Source organism: Tiliqua scincoides, chromosome 1 (assembly GCF_035046505.1).
Source record: "Tiliqua scincoides isolate rTilSci1 chromosome 1, rTilSci1.hap2, whole genome shotgun sequence".
Lineage (NCBI taxonomy): Eukaryota > Metazoa > Chordata > Lepidosauria > Squamata > Scincidae > Tiliqua > Tiliqua scincoides.
In genome coordinates, this window is record NC_089821.1 from 109,479,699 (window position 1) to 109,500,691 (window position 20,993).

Sequence of the window (20,993 nt, forward strand, 5' to 3'; positions counted from 1 at the left end):
ATGGGGAGGGTTGTGTCAGTGTGGCATTGCTAGGGCTCTGGTGTTTCTCCTTCCCATTTTAGCTAGATGGGCTTAAGCTAGAGTGGTCATTGCACTGGCATCGGTATGCTGTTGGCATGGCATGTGAATAGGACTGGACTGAAAGTTGATGTTTTCAGTAACTGCCCTATATTGCCTTGTGACATGTCTACCAGTAAGGTCTAAGAGGAAAGGAGCTATTCAATTAGGGGGAAAAAGTGTGTCAAAAACTAAAACAGCCAGGAAAGGGGAATGAAGGACTATTTGTGGTCTCTAGATTTTCAGCAGGCACATAAGCATCCATGCATTTCTCTGCAACCATGAGGGAGGGAGGGAAAGGAAGGGCCAAAGCCAAATTCTGCAGATTAACGTTCCATGTTAATAGTGCTGCTATAACCAATCTATTCCATCTTGTGGGATCTAGATAATTTATACCATTAAAAAGCAGAATTTGTGCAAAGGGGAAAGAAACCCAGAACGATATATATGTAGAGCATGAAGCCCTAACTTACATTTCCCGACCATGTGTAAACAGGATTTACAGTGTCTGCATGCATCATTGATGCAAAGGCTATACTGGAAATTAAAACTCAGCTTTATATTCCAGAGAGCATCTCAATCAGTGTGAGACTGTGACATCAAGTTCTCTGTTTACCCCTTAGGCTGCTATGGCATTAACTTCAAGTTTTGATGATGTCTTAAAAAAAAAAAAAAAGATGCTGAGCAGCAGGGTAATAGTTGCACAGCATGACATAAACACAGCAGAAAAAAAAACGGAATTCAGAAGTGCCTCTGTTCCCCAAAGAACTCCTGCTAGTATGGAGATGAGAGATACTCTTAGTGTTCTGATCAGGCTCTATCACACAGATGATTCGTTGCCCTCCTTAGACAATTCCTTAGCCTTTGCTCATTAAAAATGCTGGCTCCAAGAAACCAAAACTTCTGCTAGTTGTTTTTTTAATAAGTCAATGCTCAACTCTTCTCCTCCTAATTTCTTTCTTAATTTATCCATAAATTAAACAGAAGTTTGTTAAAGTTTAGAAAAATACCATCCATTTTGATGGATGGAAAATTGAAAGAAAAGAGGCTTCAGATGATTATATTATGTTCCTCTTGTTGCAGTCTATGGCCTTTACAGAATTAATGTATATCTAGTCCATTTTTAACCACGTAAGCAGGGAGATGCAGATAAACTTTTGTGTGACAACTGAGCAAAGATTCAGACTGAAACATCATAACAATTGTTGTTTAGGGGTAATATTGTTGCAAACAACGCATTATGGAAAGACATACCATATGCTATTAAATGTGTGCCAAGGTATTCCTTTGTAAGTCACTCTTTCCCAAGTTGCCACTTATAGGAATTCGGCTACCCATTCTTCAGTTTCAGGAAGAGAGCAGGATTTCTGTAACAACTTCTGAACCGGTGGCGTAGCTAAGGGGGTGCAGGGAATAGCAACTGCACTGGGCAGCAAGCTTTAGGGGGAAAATGAGTTTGACACCAGTAGCCAAAATTGTGAAAATCTTGGTAATTACAAATAATGCCATCATGATATATATCCTTGAAAAGGTAATTTAATGCAGAATGCAGTGAAACAGACCACATTGGAATATCTGTATTCTATCAAAAGTTATGGCTGATTAACCAGAAAATGAAAACACAACTGCCTTATGGAACAAAAAGTGGATTTTTTAAACTCCAAACTGACCTATAAGACTGATTGTTTTGAGAGCCAATGAGATGTTGTTATGATACAGTATGCAACCAATAAGGTGTTAATATAAGTCAGCTCTCATTTCCATCTATCATAATACAGTTACTGCTGCTAAGTGCTGAGTAAAGAGGCACTTTTTCAAGTTGTGCTCCTCTTACAGATAACTGTCGTCCCCCCCCCCCCACAATGTCTCTAAACAATAAGGGTCACACTTTTTATTTATTTAGTTAATTAAGTTTGATTTTGTTGTGGGGGGGGGGCTACAAAATCTTCTCTAACCCCAGGTAGTAGCTAGATGCCTTAGCTATGTCACTGGCTGGGGGGAGGTGGTAGACCAAGTGGGTAGTGAGCTGCTTGGGGGAGGAGGCAGGTTTCCAGCATATATTTTTAAGATGGAGGTTCATGTTGAGGAATTTAGTATAGTGCCAGTTCTTAGCAGAGCACAGCAGAATGCTAGCTGCAAGGACGGCAACAGTGGCCAAGTAAAAAGGCAACACAGACAAGGCAGATGTCCACCACTAGTCTGTATTTACAAAATATTTACAGATAAGCAGTCCTTTAGCAGCAAAACAGCGAACGTATTTACAGCAACGATCTCCAACTCTCCAACACAGACTCCCACTCTCTCTGACTCCATACAACGACTCACACAGGTGGGCTGTACCTGCCCTGCTTAAATAGTGCTGTGCACCACTCACAGTGGAGATGACCTCATAGCATTACCTCACAGTCTTATGAATGATTGCATCATCTCCCATGGTGAACTAGTCATACTTTCACATTCACTTGTATTGCAGGTGCTTTGTCACAGTAATCAGCATTTTTACATACATTTAGATTGGTCACATGGAGTCACATGGGATACAGAGAGCTATAGAGGCATATGAATACATTGCTCTCGGGCTTACATGCACAGGCTCAGACATCCAGGCCTTCCAGGCTTTCAGCCTGCAAATTTCCTCAGGGGTATTTGGCAAAATAGTCCTGACAGTTTTCTGTTAACACCTAGTGGTCAAGCAAGGCTGTGGTCCCTGTGAACTGTTACTTCTTTGGAGTTCTGGTTTACTTTACTGATTTATTTGTGAACTGTTGGGATTGTAGGGGAATAAAGGGCTATGTAAGGCCTGTTGAGGTGACACTTTGTGCTTTCATTTCAGGAAGTTTTGCCTGAAGTTGGAATAATTCATAAGTGCCTTGAAGCCCAATCCTATGAGCTGTCCAATGCTGGCAGGATGGAGTCCTGCTGCTGTAAATTGTTTAAGGAGCACAGCTAACAATTAAGTATCCCTTGGGGGAGGGGAGTTATTTGGGCACCTGATTCCAACATGCACCAACTTCCATGGTTTGGAGATGCTGGGAAACTTTTCATGTTTGCTTGTAGCCAAAGAAGGCAAGGGGGGGGGGGAGGAAACAGAACAACAGCCATGATCAAAAGCGCAGCTTTTACACACCACATGCAAACTGAACACATCCTACCAGGGACCCCTGGGCCAGAATTCAACATCTTGCTTCAGTCTGGAGTACTGTGTGTACCCTCAAGTGCACATGCTTGTCCCTTTCATTTCTGTGGAAGGGGCATACATTAAAGTAACTGAGCAGCCCTTGTGGTCAAGGAAACTCTGTTTGCACCTTGGAGCCCCTGTGCCTATAGCACACTTTGAGACTGGGGCAATTATTCTTTTGCAATATTTGTCTCAAGCTACATTATCTAACCCCTTCCCGCCCCCCACCCAAAAAAAAAACAAACTGTGCCAAAGATAGACAGCAGTAATTGCTGGGAGTTTTTCACCTGTTTGCATGACTTCTGCATTTGTTTAACATAGGTTTGTTACCAAGAGATAACCACAGGTACAACAATTATGGAGTAAGATAAAAGTGCCAAACCAAGTAGTTCCATTATAATATATCTGTGTGCCTGTAGAATGGAGCGCCTTGATTTCATAGCTACTCTCCTGTGGCACATTTGAGAACTACTTGAGACAGTCACACACTCACCAAGCTTCAAGGGCAGCTTCCAAAATAGCACAGGTGGAGCCACTTTCTACAAAAGGAAAAGCAAATGTGGCTCCTATGACCCTCTGCCCCAGAGTCAATGTGTGCAAAACTAGTGCAGACATTTTCAATCTTTTTCATCTCATGTCACATGGAGAAGGCACTAAAATTTTCAGGACACACCATCGATTTTTTTTTTACAATTGACAAGGCACACTGCGCCGTTGGGAAGGGGGCTCACATCACCCTACTTATAAATTACCCCCGCCCCTCCAAAGTCCCTCAAGCACACCTGTGGCCACTGGTGGCACACCAATGGGCCATGGCACACAGGTTGAAAATCACTGGCTTCAAGGAAGGAACCGTTCGATTATACATTTTATGCCTCTTTCTTGCTGGTAGACAAAATCAAGTATTGCACAGATAAACACAAAGGACCCTGGCATTGGCCTAATCGGTGCTCGTTTATTTTACTTCATTAGATGTGCCTCAGCCTCTTCCTCTGCATGTGTTGTTTATGCCCCCTGAGAGAAGCATGAAATGAGTGGGGTCCATGACAGACTGCACCGATCTGAAGATTGAGAGCCTCTGCAGAACAGTTACACAACCTCCACCTTCTGCAGAGAGGCAGGGACAGTCAGGCTTTGACTAACTCTGCAGCAGCAGAATGTAAAATTACCTGATAGAGAGGCATGCAGATGCTATCAATCCATTCCAGCTGCAGTCGAGGTAGTTCATCTTTCCTGTTCCGATCAAAAATAGCCTGAATTGAGAGAGAGAGAGAGAGAGAGAGAGAGAGAGAGAGAGAGGAGAAATATGTCATGTTTTATTACTCTAGAGTATTTTACAGATGCTGCTTCATCCAGCGCTTTGAACCTAGGATCAAATTGTTACAAACTGAACACTTCGAAAACCATAATCAATCTTTACAAACACTTCCCTGTCTTTTGTCTAGGATGAAAAATAAACCATTTATTCTCTGGCTCTGTTTATGGGATTTGAGAGTTTAATTTATTTGACTGTTATACCATGTAATCTGGTGTGCTCCCTGGGGCATTTGGTGGGCCGCTGTGAGATACAGGAAGCTGGACTAGATGGGCCTATGGCCTGATCCAGTGGGGCTGTTCTCATGTTCTTATGTAATTCCTTAATGTCAAACAAATACACTATACTATAGTGTGTGTGGGGGGGGGGAATGATAAAGACTTACACTCCCCTCCCATTTCCTTATTCCAGAGGAAGCGTCCGTGAATGATCAGCGTGACTGTGTGGTGGTTGTGGAACAGAGCAGCAGCGCTTGAAATCTGTAGGGTCAGGACCTTTTGCAACCTGCTCTCCTCCTCAGCTCTCTCAAGCTAGCAAAACTGAAAACCCTATCCACAAAGAAAAATGCAACATTATTTCCCCTTCCTTTAAATTTTTATTGGGAAAATTTCTTCTGGGCCCAGGTCATCTAGGCCCAGGGAAAATGGGTGCATATGCAACAAAGGCCAAGCAAAATATATACTCAACAGAACAGCTAAAGTGTATTAATTTCATTTTGCTCTCTTTGTTGTAGTTCATATATAATTTGTATTATATATAAACTATACCAATAGCACTCGTATAGCCTAGTGGTGGACAGCCTAATCCTAGCCCCTGCCAGCCTGGGTGACACAGCAGTGCCAAAGGCATGTACACTGCATGCAATTATGTGGGGGGGGGGGGAGAGACACACGACCAGATGGCCTGGGAGGGCTAAGTAAAATAAATTTTACTTACTACTCTGTAAGTTCCTTGGCTGCTCATAGGTCTCCTCAGACCTATGCTAGCTACTTATGCTGGTGTAATTCCAAGGAGCCTTAGAGGGCATGTTGGGTTTGGAAAGGAGGATAGGATCTTGGCTCATGCTGCTGCAGTCATGTATGGGAAGCCACCAGCCGTTTGCACTGTGGCTCTGAAGAGCATTACAGTGATGCACTTCTTGCACCGCTGGAATAGGGCTGGAATAGGGCATATGCACTGCTGGAATAGGGCATATGCACAGCAAAGGATCATGAGATTCGCTGCCACAGGCCTTGAATAAGATTGGGCCATAAGAGACTGAGCTGTGAATCAGGAGTTCCCGAGTTCATCACTGAACTCCTTAGGTAAGTTGCAATATGGGATAAGAATACTACAATGGACAGCAAGCCACAACTGGGAGATGCATCATATTTATTGTGTGTTTTTATACTGTCATTATTATAATACTTAGTAAATCACTCAAAGATCTAGGTGCTGCACATAAAAAATAATGGAAAAAAATATACAGGTGGTTTTTCTGGTTCAAATCCTATAGTTTGAAAACAGTAAAATAAATTTTACCCAGAAGTAAGCCCATTGCGTTCTGTAAGGCTATAATCCAATCTTACTCACTGAAAACAAACACCTCTAGACTGTCTTGAAAAGTTAAATTTCAGATGTAAAATGAATCAATATGATAAAACTTATCACTAAATAAGGCCACAATCCTAACCCACTTTCCAGCACCAACAAAAGGGCAATGCAGCTCAGAGGTAAGGGAATAAACATTCCCTTACTTTGAGGAGGCCACTGTGAGTGCCACCCAACTGCAGGATGCAGCACAGGCCCCACTGGCACTGCTCTGCCAGTGCTGGAAAGTTGGTTAGGAGTTGGGCCTTAGTTTCTTTGCCCAGAAATCTAGTTTCATCTCTTCTTATTTCACTTAACTGCCTGTCTATCAAAACCATGTAGGTGGTTCTGGAATGAAAGCAAAGGGAGAAAAATCACAATTTTATATTGTTATTTAATAACAGAGTGATAAAAGCCAGTGAATATTTTCTCAGTATACAATGACAGGTAGTTTCTAAAATTGGTTAACAAACTTACAGAAGGTATGAGTTTGAGCTCAGACCTCTCTCTGTCCCCTTGTTCAAAGAACTCACTTGTCACCAGTTCAGCTACCTAAAACACAGATCATATTGTCAATTAGGAATTCTGCTTTTGAAAATGAATTTCCTGATTATGTAAGGAGCTTACACACATACCTGATTTCAAATATATGACTGCTCAGAGCGCTTCTTGAATCAGAGCCGCTTGAGTGTTTGAACATACTAGAATCTATTAATCTTTAACGTATAACATTAGAATACACTTTCATATTATTTTGCTGCAATGGTCTATTAGAGATGCATGAAGTCTTGAAGAAAGCCAACACATCAATGTTCTAAGGCACCTGGGAAACTGGTGGTGCACTGTCTCTCTGTTGGTTCGTTTCAATCTTTGCCTACTCATGAGCCCGGATAAACACCTATTCTCTGTCTAACCTTCATAACACAGACACCGCTGTGTCTGAATCATTGAAGTTTGGCATGCCCTTAACATGTTTCCTCCATTCCTGCCATAATTTATTTTAAATGCCTTTTGTAAATGAAAACAACAGATCTGTATGCCACTGATTGAAGGATATGAATTGCTACATGACAAAATTCACTTGATGGGACTGCCAGCATAATGCATCCATATTTTCATGGAAATCATGCCATGGAAACTGAGATGCAAAAGGAAAGTCATGTTTTTCATGAACCCTCACTTGCTTACTAAGATGCAAAAGAAGGAAAGAGATTATTTCTTTAAATTTAGCTTTGTAAAAGCAATTTTAGAAGTTGTCAGTGACCTACAGTGAAATAAAGGCTGCTATCAAAGCTTTCTTCATTGTCATTTTCAGTAAACCCTTGCTAAGCACTGCTTGTAATACCACTGAAAAAGTAGGCTGGTCAATTTAGTCGCCCCTTTTTATGTGCATGGGTCAGAGATAAGCCTCCATGTTGTGCATGTCACCCAGGCCTTGGCCCAATATTCCTGATGTTGTAGTGGGATGGAAACAAAGCATACAGGGAGGACTGATCCACTTAAGGGCTGGTACTTACAAAATGTATGGACCTGGTAACACACAGAGGCAGTTTCCATGTGGCATCCATATTGTGAGAAGCAACCAACAAACCAGCTTCATTTTAATTTAATAAAGACAACAAGGATTTTTTTTTCTATTTCAGACCTGTGTCTCTGCACCACTTATCTACACAGATTTTCATATCACCATATATCTTGGCTGTACATGAACACCTCATTATTAAGATTAAGATTGTTTCAACACTTTCTGTGATGTTTTATCTATTTCACTGATTTAATTTACCTTCAAGATGAGTTGGGCTATATATCTAAATGAAATAAAACTAAGGATACATGTGAGTAACTTCTCAAATTATATAACACTCTTCTGCAAAGTAAACCTTAATTGATTTTCAGGTTGCATTTCTTCAACAATATACTGTTTTACATTTTTGGAAGACCAGAGATATTTTGCAGATTATCAGCCTAAAGAAATGCTAGGTCTCAGGCCGCAAACAGAGCTGGCTGAAACAGAAGCTCTGACTACAGCTGTTCGCTCTGTCATCTACATTCACACACACATGCATCATGTGACCACTTTTACAGATGCTTTGAGGAACCACATAGTGGCTGAAATTGTCAGTTCCGGTAACACCACCATAACAGTGGCACGTTCCTTCACCTAAGTAAGACTGCACATTATTTATTTATTTCTAGACATTTATATCTTTTACAATAAAAAAGCCCAAGGTTCAACAATATAAAACAACAATATAAAAACAGAACCTATAAAGTACAAAATTAAACATGTCAGTCCAAAATGGAAATTTATGATAAACAGTACGGAAAGATCATAAAGTACAATTTGAACCCTTAGTAGAAAAGCAAATCCCACTGAAGTCTGTGGAATTTACTTCGGAGTAATCATGTAGGCTGCACAGATCCCTATAAACATTCTACTCTATCTTAAAGAGAAATTGAGTGTTATAAAGGCAATCATGAAAAGAGGAGCTTAAAATGAGGTAAACTTTATTCTTTTTTTAAAAGACAAATGTAAAAATGCCAAGTCCTGAAAAAAGGACATGACAATCATGTGTAGCCACCAGGCATTCCTGAACTGGGATATAATCTATTCATTTTTGATATTAATTTTAAATTTAGCAAACAATAAGTCTCTGAGTAGGAAGCAAACCAGTTAAGTGGTTTGGACTTTGTAGAAAGAAAAGAGGCCCTGCAGCTGAATAATGGGATCATTTTCAAAAGTTTAATTTGACCCACAGTGGTGGCTTTTTGTTTTTTTAAAAGAAATAGCTTTTTGCCTGCTTTTATCAAGGCTCTTGTGTTGATCTCAGCATTCCTAGACATTGCCTTAAGGAACCATTTCTGAAGGACAGATTTGAGAGATCTCCTCCAACAGTCCATGCTAAATTTTTGCCTTTAGCATTTTGTGGTAAGAAGCAACTACCAACAAAATAACTTGATATTCTGAGTTTCACTCAAAATTCAACTGATGATATGAAGCAGAACACTTAATCATTGGGCTGCGATTATGGAATCAAATGTTCTTTGGATGCTTTTATATTGTTCAGTACCATCAGACAAAGAATTGGGCAATAAACCATGCCTAGTAGAAAATCTGTGCTATTTTTAAATGCAGCAATACTGTTGTAAATCGATTGCAGATTTGGTCTTTTGCATGTCAGGTTCCTGGGAAAACGGTTGCATCAGTACCTCCTCTTCCTTGCTCTGCTATTAATCATGACTTGCCTGTCTTGAAATCTCCCACGGTTTGGTTGCAGCTCCAAGGTCACAAGCTGTCATTAGCATTGATCTGAAAAACAGAAATGAACAATACAAGCTGAACAAACCTTTGTTGCTTTTCTAAACAAATTCACCCAGGATACATAATTCCCCTCCACTCCAAAAAACAGTATTAGCAGGTTTTCTACTAGAAGGGATGGTGCTGTTCGGAATTTCAGCAGTCAGCACACTTTTTATGTCATTAGACACAGAAAGGCTAATGCATTATAGATCATCAGATAATGAATTTTCAGTGGTATCCATTGAGTGCTACAAAAGAACCATGTATCACTGCAGACTAACTACTAATTTTGTTGCACTTTGACTAATAAAGTAATATTTATAATATACAGGGCAGCAGGGTTTTTGCCATGATGTAAGAAAAGGAGTTATTACATAATAAATACAGATTGGGCTAATCTATTTGCCTACTTATAAGAGACTACTATGGTAAGAGAAAAGCTATAACCATGAGAGGCATTCCAGACACTGTTTAAGCAGTTTCTATGGTTCATCTGCAATAAAAATTCAAGATTTACTATAAGGACTACAGTGTTTCACTGTAGTTTAATACCTGGCCGCAATTATGTTTTATAAGTGTTGGGAGAAAGAAACTATTCAGCTGGAGAAAGCATTTATGTATAGTACATGATGCAGATAAAACTATGAGAAAGTCCAAATGAAGAACAAGGACACTGGAAATAAAGGAATGGCAAATATACTGCCTCAGCTCTAACATCAGGGTGAAATGATATGGAAAAATAGGAAATGACCCATGCCACAGCTAAAACACAAAGACCTGGCATCTCATGAATAGCTCCTTTCACAGCTATGTGCACACTTATCTGAGAACAATTTGTAATGTTGCTTTTGTGTATCTCAAAAGTCTTTAGTCTTTCCTGGTGGTTGTTGTTGAGTACAGCAGTTCCTGAGAACCTTTTGGAACAGTGTGACCTGCAGTGTTGGGGCTGATGAGCGAATCATGCCTATCTGATGCCTGACATGGGTAAGAAAGAGGTGTGTGTGCATGCTTACTTGAGCATTAGACATTGTAGGTAATGCAAGGGCTTCCTGAGGCAGCAGCTATGGGCCGCCTAGCAATGAGGTAAGTATGGAGGTCAATAGCATTGTCTTTTCACTTTTATTGTTATTATTTTTATTTTACTATTTTCAATTTTTATTAAGGACGAGTAAATACTGCATATGACTTGTGTGTAGGAAACTCAGCAGATTGATTTTTATTTCAGAAAAGCTGCCTTGGCAGGAGCAAAGCAGTGGATAAGAGGGGGTATGCAGCCTTTCACTTCTCCACAACCTCCCACCAACCTGATTCCCTCCCCTCATCCTGCTCTACAGACTTATAGACACAGGTCTGAGAGTAAAGGTTCTAGTCTAGACCAGGGGTCTCCAAACCCCAGCCTGAGGGCCAGATGCAGCCCGCGGCGAGCCTCTATCTGGCCTGTGGCCAACCTCTTGTCCCCTGAAAGCCCCTGGCCCACTTTGCCAAATATGACTGGAACTATGCATCTGGAGGGTGTTGTAAGGGCCAGAGAGGTTGAATGAATGAGACCATTCATTCATTTACTCACACATCTAAGTTCCATCTCTAATTTATTTATATAAATTTTATATTTAAGATTTTTTCAGCCCTCAAAACCGTGCCAGACATTTGATGCGGCCCTCTGGCCAAAAAGTTTGGAGAACCCTGGTCTAGACCACTGGAAGGAGATAAATAGCTTGAGGAAGAGTTGCAATGGAAAAAAATAACAGTAAGGAAAGATTAAAGCACTTGCTTCCCAATGCTCCTCTGCTGAAACAGGGCCCCCAGCAGCTTTTCTGCAACAAAAGTGGCCACTGGAATGTAATTGCATATGCTGCTTGTGATGTTTATTAAGTTCTAAGGCAAAGTATCGTGGACAGGCCTGCGCTTGATTTCTAGGGGCTTATCACCTTTTTGTTCCCTGCTATGCACATGTTTTTAATGTTCTGGTTACTCTTTCCAGAGTAGATCTTCTTACCACTAATGAATTATTTTTTCTTGAATCACCTATATACATTAATGGACAATAATATGAAGTCTGGACACTGCTTTCTCCAAAATCCAGGTCCAGCTGAAAACTCTTATCTTGAAGTCAGCTTGCAACAAGCCATCTAACCTTGTCATGAATCCGAAGGGGAGTGAATTTCCCGAGTCCCTGGCTGCAACCAGGAATTCAGGCCATTGTGTAACCCTGATATTCAAGAACTGCATCAGATTTTCCAAATCTAGAGGCTCCCTTCCACAAAAATGTGCAAACAGATTGCATGCATACACAGGATGAAACATTAACACACTAAAACAGAAACAATCAGCACTTTGGTAACTCATGGCACCATCCTATGGAAGACTAGTGCCAGTAGAATGCATGTTCCACCACTGCAGGCTGCCACAAAGCAGTCATAAAGTGCTTTGTGGCAGCGCAAGCAGGCCAGTGCACTGGTGGGAAAGCTGGAGCCTTCCCACACATGCCAGCAGTCTTCAGGAGGCCTGCTGGAGCATGTACGGTGGACTGAACTGGAAGGAGATGGCGGATGGGTGGATCGGCAGTAGCAGTGGATACCAAATTAGGAAGCAGCCCATTATACTTCTCCAAAGTTGCATGCCCTTGCCATAGTATTAGCCACAGATGTTGTTTCCACAAATACTCATATGCATATAAATGGTTTGCCATATACTTGCATCGCCAATGGCTCCTTAAAACATCTGTCCAAAGTAAGAGATTTTCAGCCTGTTGATAGCAATCTCTATGGTAAACACTTCTTAGTTAGAGAAGGGACCACTAGCTATAGAGATTATCTTTGTAGTATGTATGATATAAGCAAGTGTCCTGAGCCAAGGAGCACTGCTGCTAGCCTTTGCTAAAAGTGTCAACATTTCTAGATGACTGAAAGGAAAATGTCCGATTACTTACCGGAATATCTCTCGCTGACACATAACATTCCAGTTATAGTCACCATTGTTGACAAGTTCAAAAAACTCAGTTCTCTTCCTACAGCAAAACATACCAGTGGAAGGAAATGAATACACTTAAAGACTTTGTGGTAAGACAGTTAGCATTTTGTAAAAGATCACTGGCCTTTGCAAATGTTTATTGGCCCCTTTGGAAAGTACTGCAGTGGCTTCTGCATAATAAGCAAGCGTTCCACTTATGCAAATACTGGAAAACCAATGAAGGTAGGGATCAGCCTGCTTCTGCTCCAGTCTACTCAAATTAAAAAAATAATAATAATTAGAGGATGAGTTTTACAACAGCCCATCAATTTCATAGGCGCCTACTTATACACTGGCAACAACAGGGACATAAATGATGGGATCTTCTTCTTCTTCTTCTTCTTCTTCTTATTATTATTATTATTATTATTATTATCTAATTTTATAGAAGTATGAAGTGCATTTAAAGGTTTGAATTTTAGAAACATGTAGAGTTACTAGTGTTCCAAAATGGTTGGCCCTTGGTCATATGCCAACAGGTAGATTGTATGCCAGTACATTTAAATGTGGAGGTGACATGAAGATTCTCCACACAAAGCAGAGTATTCTTATGGCAAGTGTTACACATCACAGCCTCTGTGTTATGCTGTTTATGCATGAGTTGTATCATGCAAGGTTATATCATGTAGATCAGTCATCAGTTTTCCATAACAAAAAAGCAGGGAGGAAGCAAAAGGCAAGTTACTTCATATGACTGGCATCTGTGGGATGGCTTTTTGCACAATCTCCATGGATATACACACATGAAAGTGCTTTATCACAATATACTAAGAGACTTATGACTTGTTGAAAGACTATCCTGCAAATGGATTCCTGGAGTCTTTGCTGGATAGTTTCTGATTCAGGATCCTTTCATATGTCATCTGGTATGGCTTGATTGCCATTATCCCATGATTGTTTTCATGCTGTTCCCACTAATGTCTACAACTTCCACATGTAGCTAATTTGTAGTGTATAATTCATGCTAGTGAAACATCCCTCCACACACACTTACACACAATGGAACTGGTTTTCACCAATGTGGTTCTAAGCGATGATCTAAGGACAACTATCAAAAGAACAATTTTTTATTTTTTCTTAATGATGACTGCATTTTTGGTTTATTTCATATCAAGGTTACTAGTGTACCCCTGAAGCCACAGGTGTTATACTTTTTCTTGCATATGTTGTATAGCCTATCAAATGCTTGCACATGATGGTCTAACAACTCCTCTGAGGATAAGTACTCTTACCCCTGCTGATTGGGTAAGAGGCACTTTTTCAAGTGGGTGCTCCTCTTTTTTTAGCAGGGGGAGAGTAACTGGCCCACCTCACCCCAGCACTGTCTGTTCTAGTGGCTGTCTGCTGGTATTCTTTTGCATCTTTTTAGATTGTGAGCCCTTTTGGGACAGGGAGCCACTAGTTGTTTGATTTTTCTCTGTAAACCGCTTTGTGAACTTTTAGTGAAAAGCGGTATATAAATACTGTTAATAATAATAATAATAATAATAATAATAATAATAATAATAATAATAATACTGCAGTGATGACAATTTTAATGACCTAAACGAGCTGGCACATAGGCATTAAATCAATCTTATCCTTAACTGTTCACATGCAGCTCTGCACTGTGTCAGCACTACTCAAGATGCTTTTATTTAATTTGAATAAAAAGTCTGTAAATTGGTACATTTTTTCTGAATATATAGAAAATTGACAGTTTTCTTTTTCCCATTGTTTAGCTTCCCTTTAGCAATATACATCAATTAACAAGGGACATAAAAACCTTCAACGAAACCAAAATGTGGCTTGTGTGAACAGCCTGCATTCTGACATTGGCAAGGAAAGACAGTTTTGCAAGAATTTATGTTAGAAATACAAGTGACATAGGAATCACTTTGATGTGATTCCATATACTGTGAAACTCCATATACTTCTGGGTGACCCAATTGTTTTTTTGTGTGCCAGTTGTCAGGGAAATGAATGGAGAGGGATAAAAACAAAAATTACAGTGGGGAACTAGAACTGCATTGTCAGGTGTGGTTAAGTTGGATGGAACTCTCATGATTTGTCACATTCCAAGAGCTAAGCAAATAAGAGATCTGCAGCAGACGAAGTCCAGCATTCTGCTTTCCACAGTGTCCAACCAGATGCAGCTAGGAGTCCTGCAAAAGGGATTTGAAAGCAATCCTCAGCAGCTGGTATTCTGAGGTATATGGCCTCTGAACATGAAGGTTCCACTTTGGTAACTTGGCTAATAGCCACACAGCCCAATCCTATCCAATAGCCCAATCTGATCCAATTTTCCAGCACCAGTACAGCCCCAAATGCTCCCTAACCTTGAGGTGGCCTCCAAAACTGATCCCAAACCATAGGAGGCACTGCACATCCTGTTCACACAGCTACACTGGTGCTGGACTGTTAGTCAGGATTGGGCTGTGAATCCCTGAGCGGTGATGTAGTTGTGCTAGCACAGTTACTGCTGTATCCTGTGGGGGATTTTCAGCGGCTGGAGGTCTCCTCAGGATACGGGGACATTTGTTCCCTTGCCCAGAGGTAAGCCCCAGCAGTTGCTATGGGCCAAAACAGACCTGCGCCAATGCGCTATCGTTGGTGCAAGTCCATGTTGATCTATGAAGGCAGATCAGGCCTGGGGGGTTAGGATTTAGCATGAGCTGCTGCCGATGAACCCGCTCCCCTCCTGAGCTTGACCCTGAACTTTCCCTTGCCTCCCGTCAGTGTCCTGTTCTGCCCCCCACCCCACCTAACTCCAACCCCCTGCACTGGCTTATCTGCTCTGGTCGATCTCCATGGATCTGCCAGTGCATGGGAGGCTGCTCCAGTCTTGCCAACAGCAGGCATGCAGTGTGTGCTGGTGGAGGCTGCTTTGTGACTGCTGTAAAGCATCCTGTACTAGTGCAATATTAGTTACTTTGGCAGGAGGGGGGATAGGACTGGGCCGACAGATGTACTAATGCAATGACTTTGTCTAATCCCTCTTCAAAGTCATCTAATCTAGTGGCCAACACCACATTTTGTGGCAAACTATGCTTTGGCTGATTTGGATAGGTATATACAATGCTTGCTGACTCCCAGCTAAGACTGTCTGCTTTTTCTTTGGCAGGATTCCTATGCTTTTAGCAAACGGGAATACAGGCAGAAGTTCAACTGATGAGGGTGTATACCGGCCCATGGTCTGACTTTTTCAATGAAGGTAACTCTGTCCTTGAATGGCTGGATGAACTGGACATTGACATTTGATTGATATACAAGTCCATGTATTATATGCCATACGCTAAATAAATAAATACAGTTCAACTGAATTTGAACCCTTTCTTGGCAAGGAGACCTAGTACTGGGAGTAGTTTCAACTGTAAAATTTCTGTGCTTTATGTGCGTGTTAAATGAGCAGGAGCATTTTCAAGAAAAAAAGTTGGTAAACCTTCTTACCAGGGAATATGTGAGTTATCTTTTTGGGCAGTATGTTACTGATGGTATAAGACAATATGAGAACTCTATCTTGGGTATTTGAGCTGTGATGGCTGTTTTACAGACGTAGATAATCTCTTAAGAAGTATGCATATGAGAACTCCTCCCAAAGTAACATGCTTGCTAGGTCTATCGAAGAGCAATTCATTGTTGTCTGCTTATAGGAGTACAGGACTGGAACAGAGAATTTTGAGTCTTATTGGATGTGATTCCCCGTTTAAATATAACACTGAGGGTTAATCTACAAGTGTTTTTAAAAAATGTGATACTTTCTAGGTGTCTACCACTTCAGAGTACACATGTGGGAATTACAAGTTGGAAGACTCACCCATGTAAAAAAAAAAATCCATACACACAGAAAACTAGAAAGCTAGAAGGGAAAACAGCTGCCTGAAATGCTAATTTCAGGGCTTTTCTGACTTTATAAAGCATGTTGTACATTAAAAAAAATTGAAAATATCTGTACATAATGAATGTAAAACATTTGCACACCCAAAGTGTAGCAAGCACTGGAGTAAATAACTCAAATGATAATTAAATAGTAATTTCTAGTATTACCTGCCCTCTGCTCTCACTGGTATTTAAAAGGTCATTAGGGGCTGTAGCTCTTTTGGATTTTCATTTGTCAAATTCAGAAAATGCCAATACCTACTCAAAATAGAGAGTGAGGTCTGTTGCCAGTATCGACTTCTTCAAAAGCTGCATAAGGTCACTGTAATCCTTGGAGGACAAGTTAGCAAAGATGTTGTGACCCTATAATGAAAGAGATAGCAAAGCTAAATGGCTAAGAATCAATATAGTTTTTGAAAGATTTTTCAATAACTCTGCAATGTGTGACATCATTACCGCAAATCCTTTTTTATTCATAGTGAAATAATGACAAAAATATTTCCATCAGCCACTGTAATTAACAGCACAATCATATGCTTTTCTACTCAGAAGTAAAATCCCGTGTTCAGAATGGCTTATTCTCAGAAAGCTCTATATAAGATTGCAGCCTTAAACTGTTTTCCTAGAATTTTTTGCTAGATCCAAATTATAGGCACACAAAGATATTTGGTGCATGCCATTGATAAATAGCATACCTCTTTATTTTTTTTTTCCTTTCCCAAATGCCTTTGTTAAGAGGGGCTATAGCTCAGCAGGAGAGCACCTGCTGTGCATGTAGGGTGTCTCCAAATCAATCCCTACTATCTCCAGGTACAGGCATGCCCCCTTATCCATGGCAGTTCTGTTCTGGAACCCCTGCAGTAAAGTGAAATCGTGGATATGGGCGAACACCCCCCCTCCCACCCTCCGGAGCCTGGCAGAGGCCAAGGACATCCATCTGCAGCCTCTGCTGGGCTCAGACTGAACCTGTGAAAAAAGCCACTTCTGGTTTCTCCATGTTTTTACTGCCTTATAAGGCATTGGGAGGCCTAGGGAAGTCCTGGAGGGCCACGCATTGGATCTGGCCCACAGGACACAGTATGGAGAGCCCTGGCTTACACCAACAGAATTATCTTGATATCACTGAGTACAAAATTAAAATTATGTTGTCTAAAGGGGTCTAGCGTGGTAACAACACTGGGACCTTAGTTATCTCCTTGCATTCACTTCCCTGTATTTATACTCAACGAAATGGACTAATTCAGGACATCACTGGGCTAAGGTACAGACTTCTGGGACATTTCTTGTGGAAAAAAGCAGAATGGTCTAGCACAGGGCTCTCCATGCCATGTCCCGTGGGCCAGATCCGGCACATGGCTGAATGCGTCCTCCAGGTAAGCAGAACACTCCGTTCTGCTGGGGAGCCTCCTACCATGCCGAAAATGACCCTTAAACTACGCACCGCTCAGCTGCTTCTGGGGTCAGTCGCCCCAGAAGGCTTTGCACCCAGATTTTTGGACAGACATGGCTGGCCCGCATGCAGTTTGGGAGAGACTGGCAGCACTGTAAGTAGGCTTCTTGGTGGAACAGTGTTCCGTTTGTGCTGAGGAAGTCTTTTCCAGAATGCAGTGGTCAGCAGTTTGGAGATTGCTGGTCTAACACTCTGGCCTGCGGAAGTCACATTTTTGAATGTTCCCCTGCATTTAAAACTCCCAGTACTTAAAAAATTGATATAGCAGGGATATAAGGATGTAGTTTTTTCCCTAATTTTCCCCCCCTAGTTTTCCTATTATAAAAAAGTTTTTCTTCCCTTTTGGAACACCATGCACTGTTTCATGTTCAGGACACTCATAAGTGTATAAATCTTTGCTGGAATCTTTTATGACAAGTACTTTAACAACCTCACTGAGTATTTTGCTGCAAGACAAGCAGGAAACAGATTATGATTATGAAAACAGATTATTTTATTTGAAAGAATCAAACATTCCTCTTATATGCAATGTGCAGGTGTAAGCTATGCCAAAATCCAAATTCAGCACAAAGAAACATAAATTCTAGACTCAGAATACATCAAATACATTAACTAAATATTTATCAGAGCAAAATTAAGGGTGATAAAATCTGACTCCTCTTCTCCACAACATTCCCCATCAAGATAGAAAACTATCCTTGGGGAGGCTATCAAGACATGAAGAATCAGCAGAAGTCACACACACACCCCCAAATGAATGGGACAACCTTCTGTTTACACAAAATGCCCTTATGATACAAACCCAGGATCAGGTTTTCAAAAAAATTTGAGTTTGGCAAAAGCAGTAGGATAGAGAAAGGAGAAATAGTAACAAAGGAGAATGAGAGCTTGCAATTCCAAATAAAATTCCATCTGGCATATACAAAGGCATGTTATGCAAAGGCATATACAAAGCCTTAGTTATGCTTTTTGCTCTCCTTTGGCCCTGAATGTTACTCTATAGGAACTCCTCACACTATGCTAGAAAGTGTGTCTAAATCTCCAGATTTCAAGGGTGGTTTATTGGATTGTTTGGAGACATGATCAGAAGGAAACAAAATGAAAGCCCTGTTGCATTTACAGAACTTTAGGTGTGCCCATTTGGAGCAAGGCCAAGGGTATGAAGATTGGGGCCCAGGGCTAGGTCAAAAATTATAGCTTGTATAAACTAGCCCATGTGGTGTAAGAGGAAACATTATGAAGATGAACCAGATTATTATCATCTTGTTTTAAAAATAAAACCAACTGAAATGTGTAGTTTAATTTGGCTGAATATCACAAGAATCAAACTGTGTGTATCTGCACATAATACTCGACATTTCTTTGCTGGTCTTAGCAGAAAAAAAAATACTGATCTGACGATCTTATGAATACCAAGAAGGCTGTGGGAGAATTCTATCATAGAATTTACAAGGTGCTATATTAATTAAGGCAGGGACAATGTCAGACTATACTGCAGGAAGGGGGTTATGATGGAGAATAATTTTACTAGGAGACACCAGTTCTAATGGCATAAACAGCAAAAGTCAGAAACTTTGGAACCGTACTCCAGGTTGTTTTACTTTGCTGAACTATTTTGGTATGGGGAACTATCATGAGTCACATGTCGCATCAAAAAGCCCAGCTGATCTGCTCTAGAACTCAGAATTCTTTTTACACATTTTGGCAGAGAGAGAAATGAAAATTGGTGTGCTATGATGATGCAAAAACCATGCAGATTGTTTTAGGTATTTATATTAGCAAAAGAAGAAGCAGTTGGGCATTCTGTTGGCTTTGTACCTCACTTTGAAGTATCATGACAGCATGGTTAAAATGATGGTGCTCCAGGGTAGCAGAAGTCCCATAGAGCTGAGCCAAGGCAGATCCAGTCCTGAAAAAAATTCCAAAGGACACAAAGATCAGCACTGATTCTTTGAACGAATGCTCCCAAAACATTTTAAATTATGAGGCAAATGCTTTCCCCCACTTTCACCAGTTGCAAGCAACCCTGGCAAAGAAACAAAACAACTTGAAAAACATTTTATGTAGCCAGGATTTATGCCAGGTTGTGTGGTGACAGTCAGCTAGAAATTCTGTTCACAGGCAACACAAAATTAGCCCAAGTGCAGGTCAATTCATAGAGTCAATTCATGACCAATTGTCTAAACATTATCCAAATATTTTGAATATATATCATATTTCTGATCACGAGCCTGGAGTAGTTTGGAGATGCCCATTGTCTCTGGATGAATACATTAAAGTCACACTTCTTGACATAATGTGGAGGTCACAGTCTGTTCTCTGTCAGAGAACTGTGTCATATGTTTATGGCAGCCATTTTCAACCACTGTGTCGTGGCACACTGGTGTGCCATGAATGGTCCCCAGGTGTGCCGCAGAAATTTGGGAGCTAGTCATATATTAGTAGGGCCATTGGGGGATTGGCAGTACAGTGTGCCTTGTCAATTGTCAAAAAACTGATGTTGTGCCTTGACCATTTTGTGCCTTGCCAGTGTGTGATGAGATGAAAAAGGTAGAAAATTACTGGTTTATGGAATGTAAAGATTCCTTCCAGGGCTGCAGAGAGAGTGGGGTAGCTATGAATAATTTCCCAGGACCCCAATATTAAATGGGGTTTCAAGTAGGGTAGCCACTTGGCATTCAGTTGTATTGAGGGGCAGACTTACACTACAGGAACCAAGCAGGAATAACCCATGTGACTCCCAAGTGCCCTGAACATTTCATCCTGGAGCAAGGAGGACGAAGAAGGATCAGGCACGCAGGTGCCAAAAGGACTCTGTTTAAAATCTCCCCTATAGCCAGCCTAACCTCTCTGTGATCCTGATGCCTCCATTAAGGAGAAATGTGTTCTCCGAGAATTAAAACATGATTTCTGGTCTAAATCAAGATAGTTTTGTATAGGATTGTATGCTGTAGACCGGTGCTCGCAAGTCAATTTCAGGAGGGTCACCATTCATTTCAACATTTTATTTTTAATATATTAGACTTGATACTGCCATGGTATGTGATTGCATTGAGTCTAATACATTAAATTTGTTTATGTAATTTGAAATGTTACAGATCTGTACTTTGAAAAGGCTACTAAGTATATGCTTTTAACAATGATAGTCAATGGAACTTACTCCTGTGTAAGTGTGGGTAGGATTACAGCCTAGGTTTGTTAAAAATTTCCCGGCTTGATGATGTCACTTCCGGTCATGACATCACTTTTGGTGGGA

At 40.8% G+C, this 20,993-nt stretch overlaps 1 protein-coding gene across 1 annotated transcript in view; it reads right to left on the reverse strand.

Moving 5' to 3' along the window:
• Positions 1-20,993, reverse strand: part of PDE11A (phosphodiesterase 11A) — a 130,340-nt gene that overhangs the window by 29,928 nt on the left and 79,419 nt on the right. Inside the window, exons 12-17 of the mRNA XM_066635002.1 lie at positions 19,556-19,646; positions 16,550-16,650; positions 12,350-12,427; positions 9,366-9,429; positions 6,597-6,671; positions 4,405-4,488 (exon numbers count right to left, since the gene is read on the reverse strand). Coding sequence (XP_066491099.1) covers positions 4,405-4,488; positions 6,597-6,671; positions 9,366-9,429; positions 12,350-12,427; positions 16,550-16,650; positions 19,556-19,646 — 493 coding nt within the window. The remainder of the gene's footprint in view (positions 1-4,404; positions 4,489-6,596; positions 6,672-9,365; positions 9,430-12,349; positions 12,428-16,549; positions 16,651-19,555; positions 19,647-20,993) is intronic.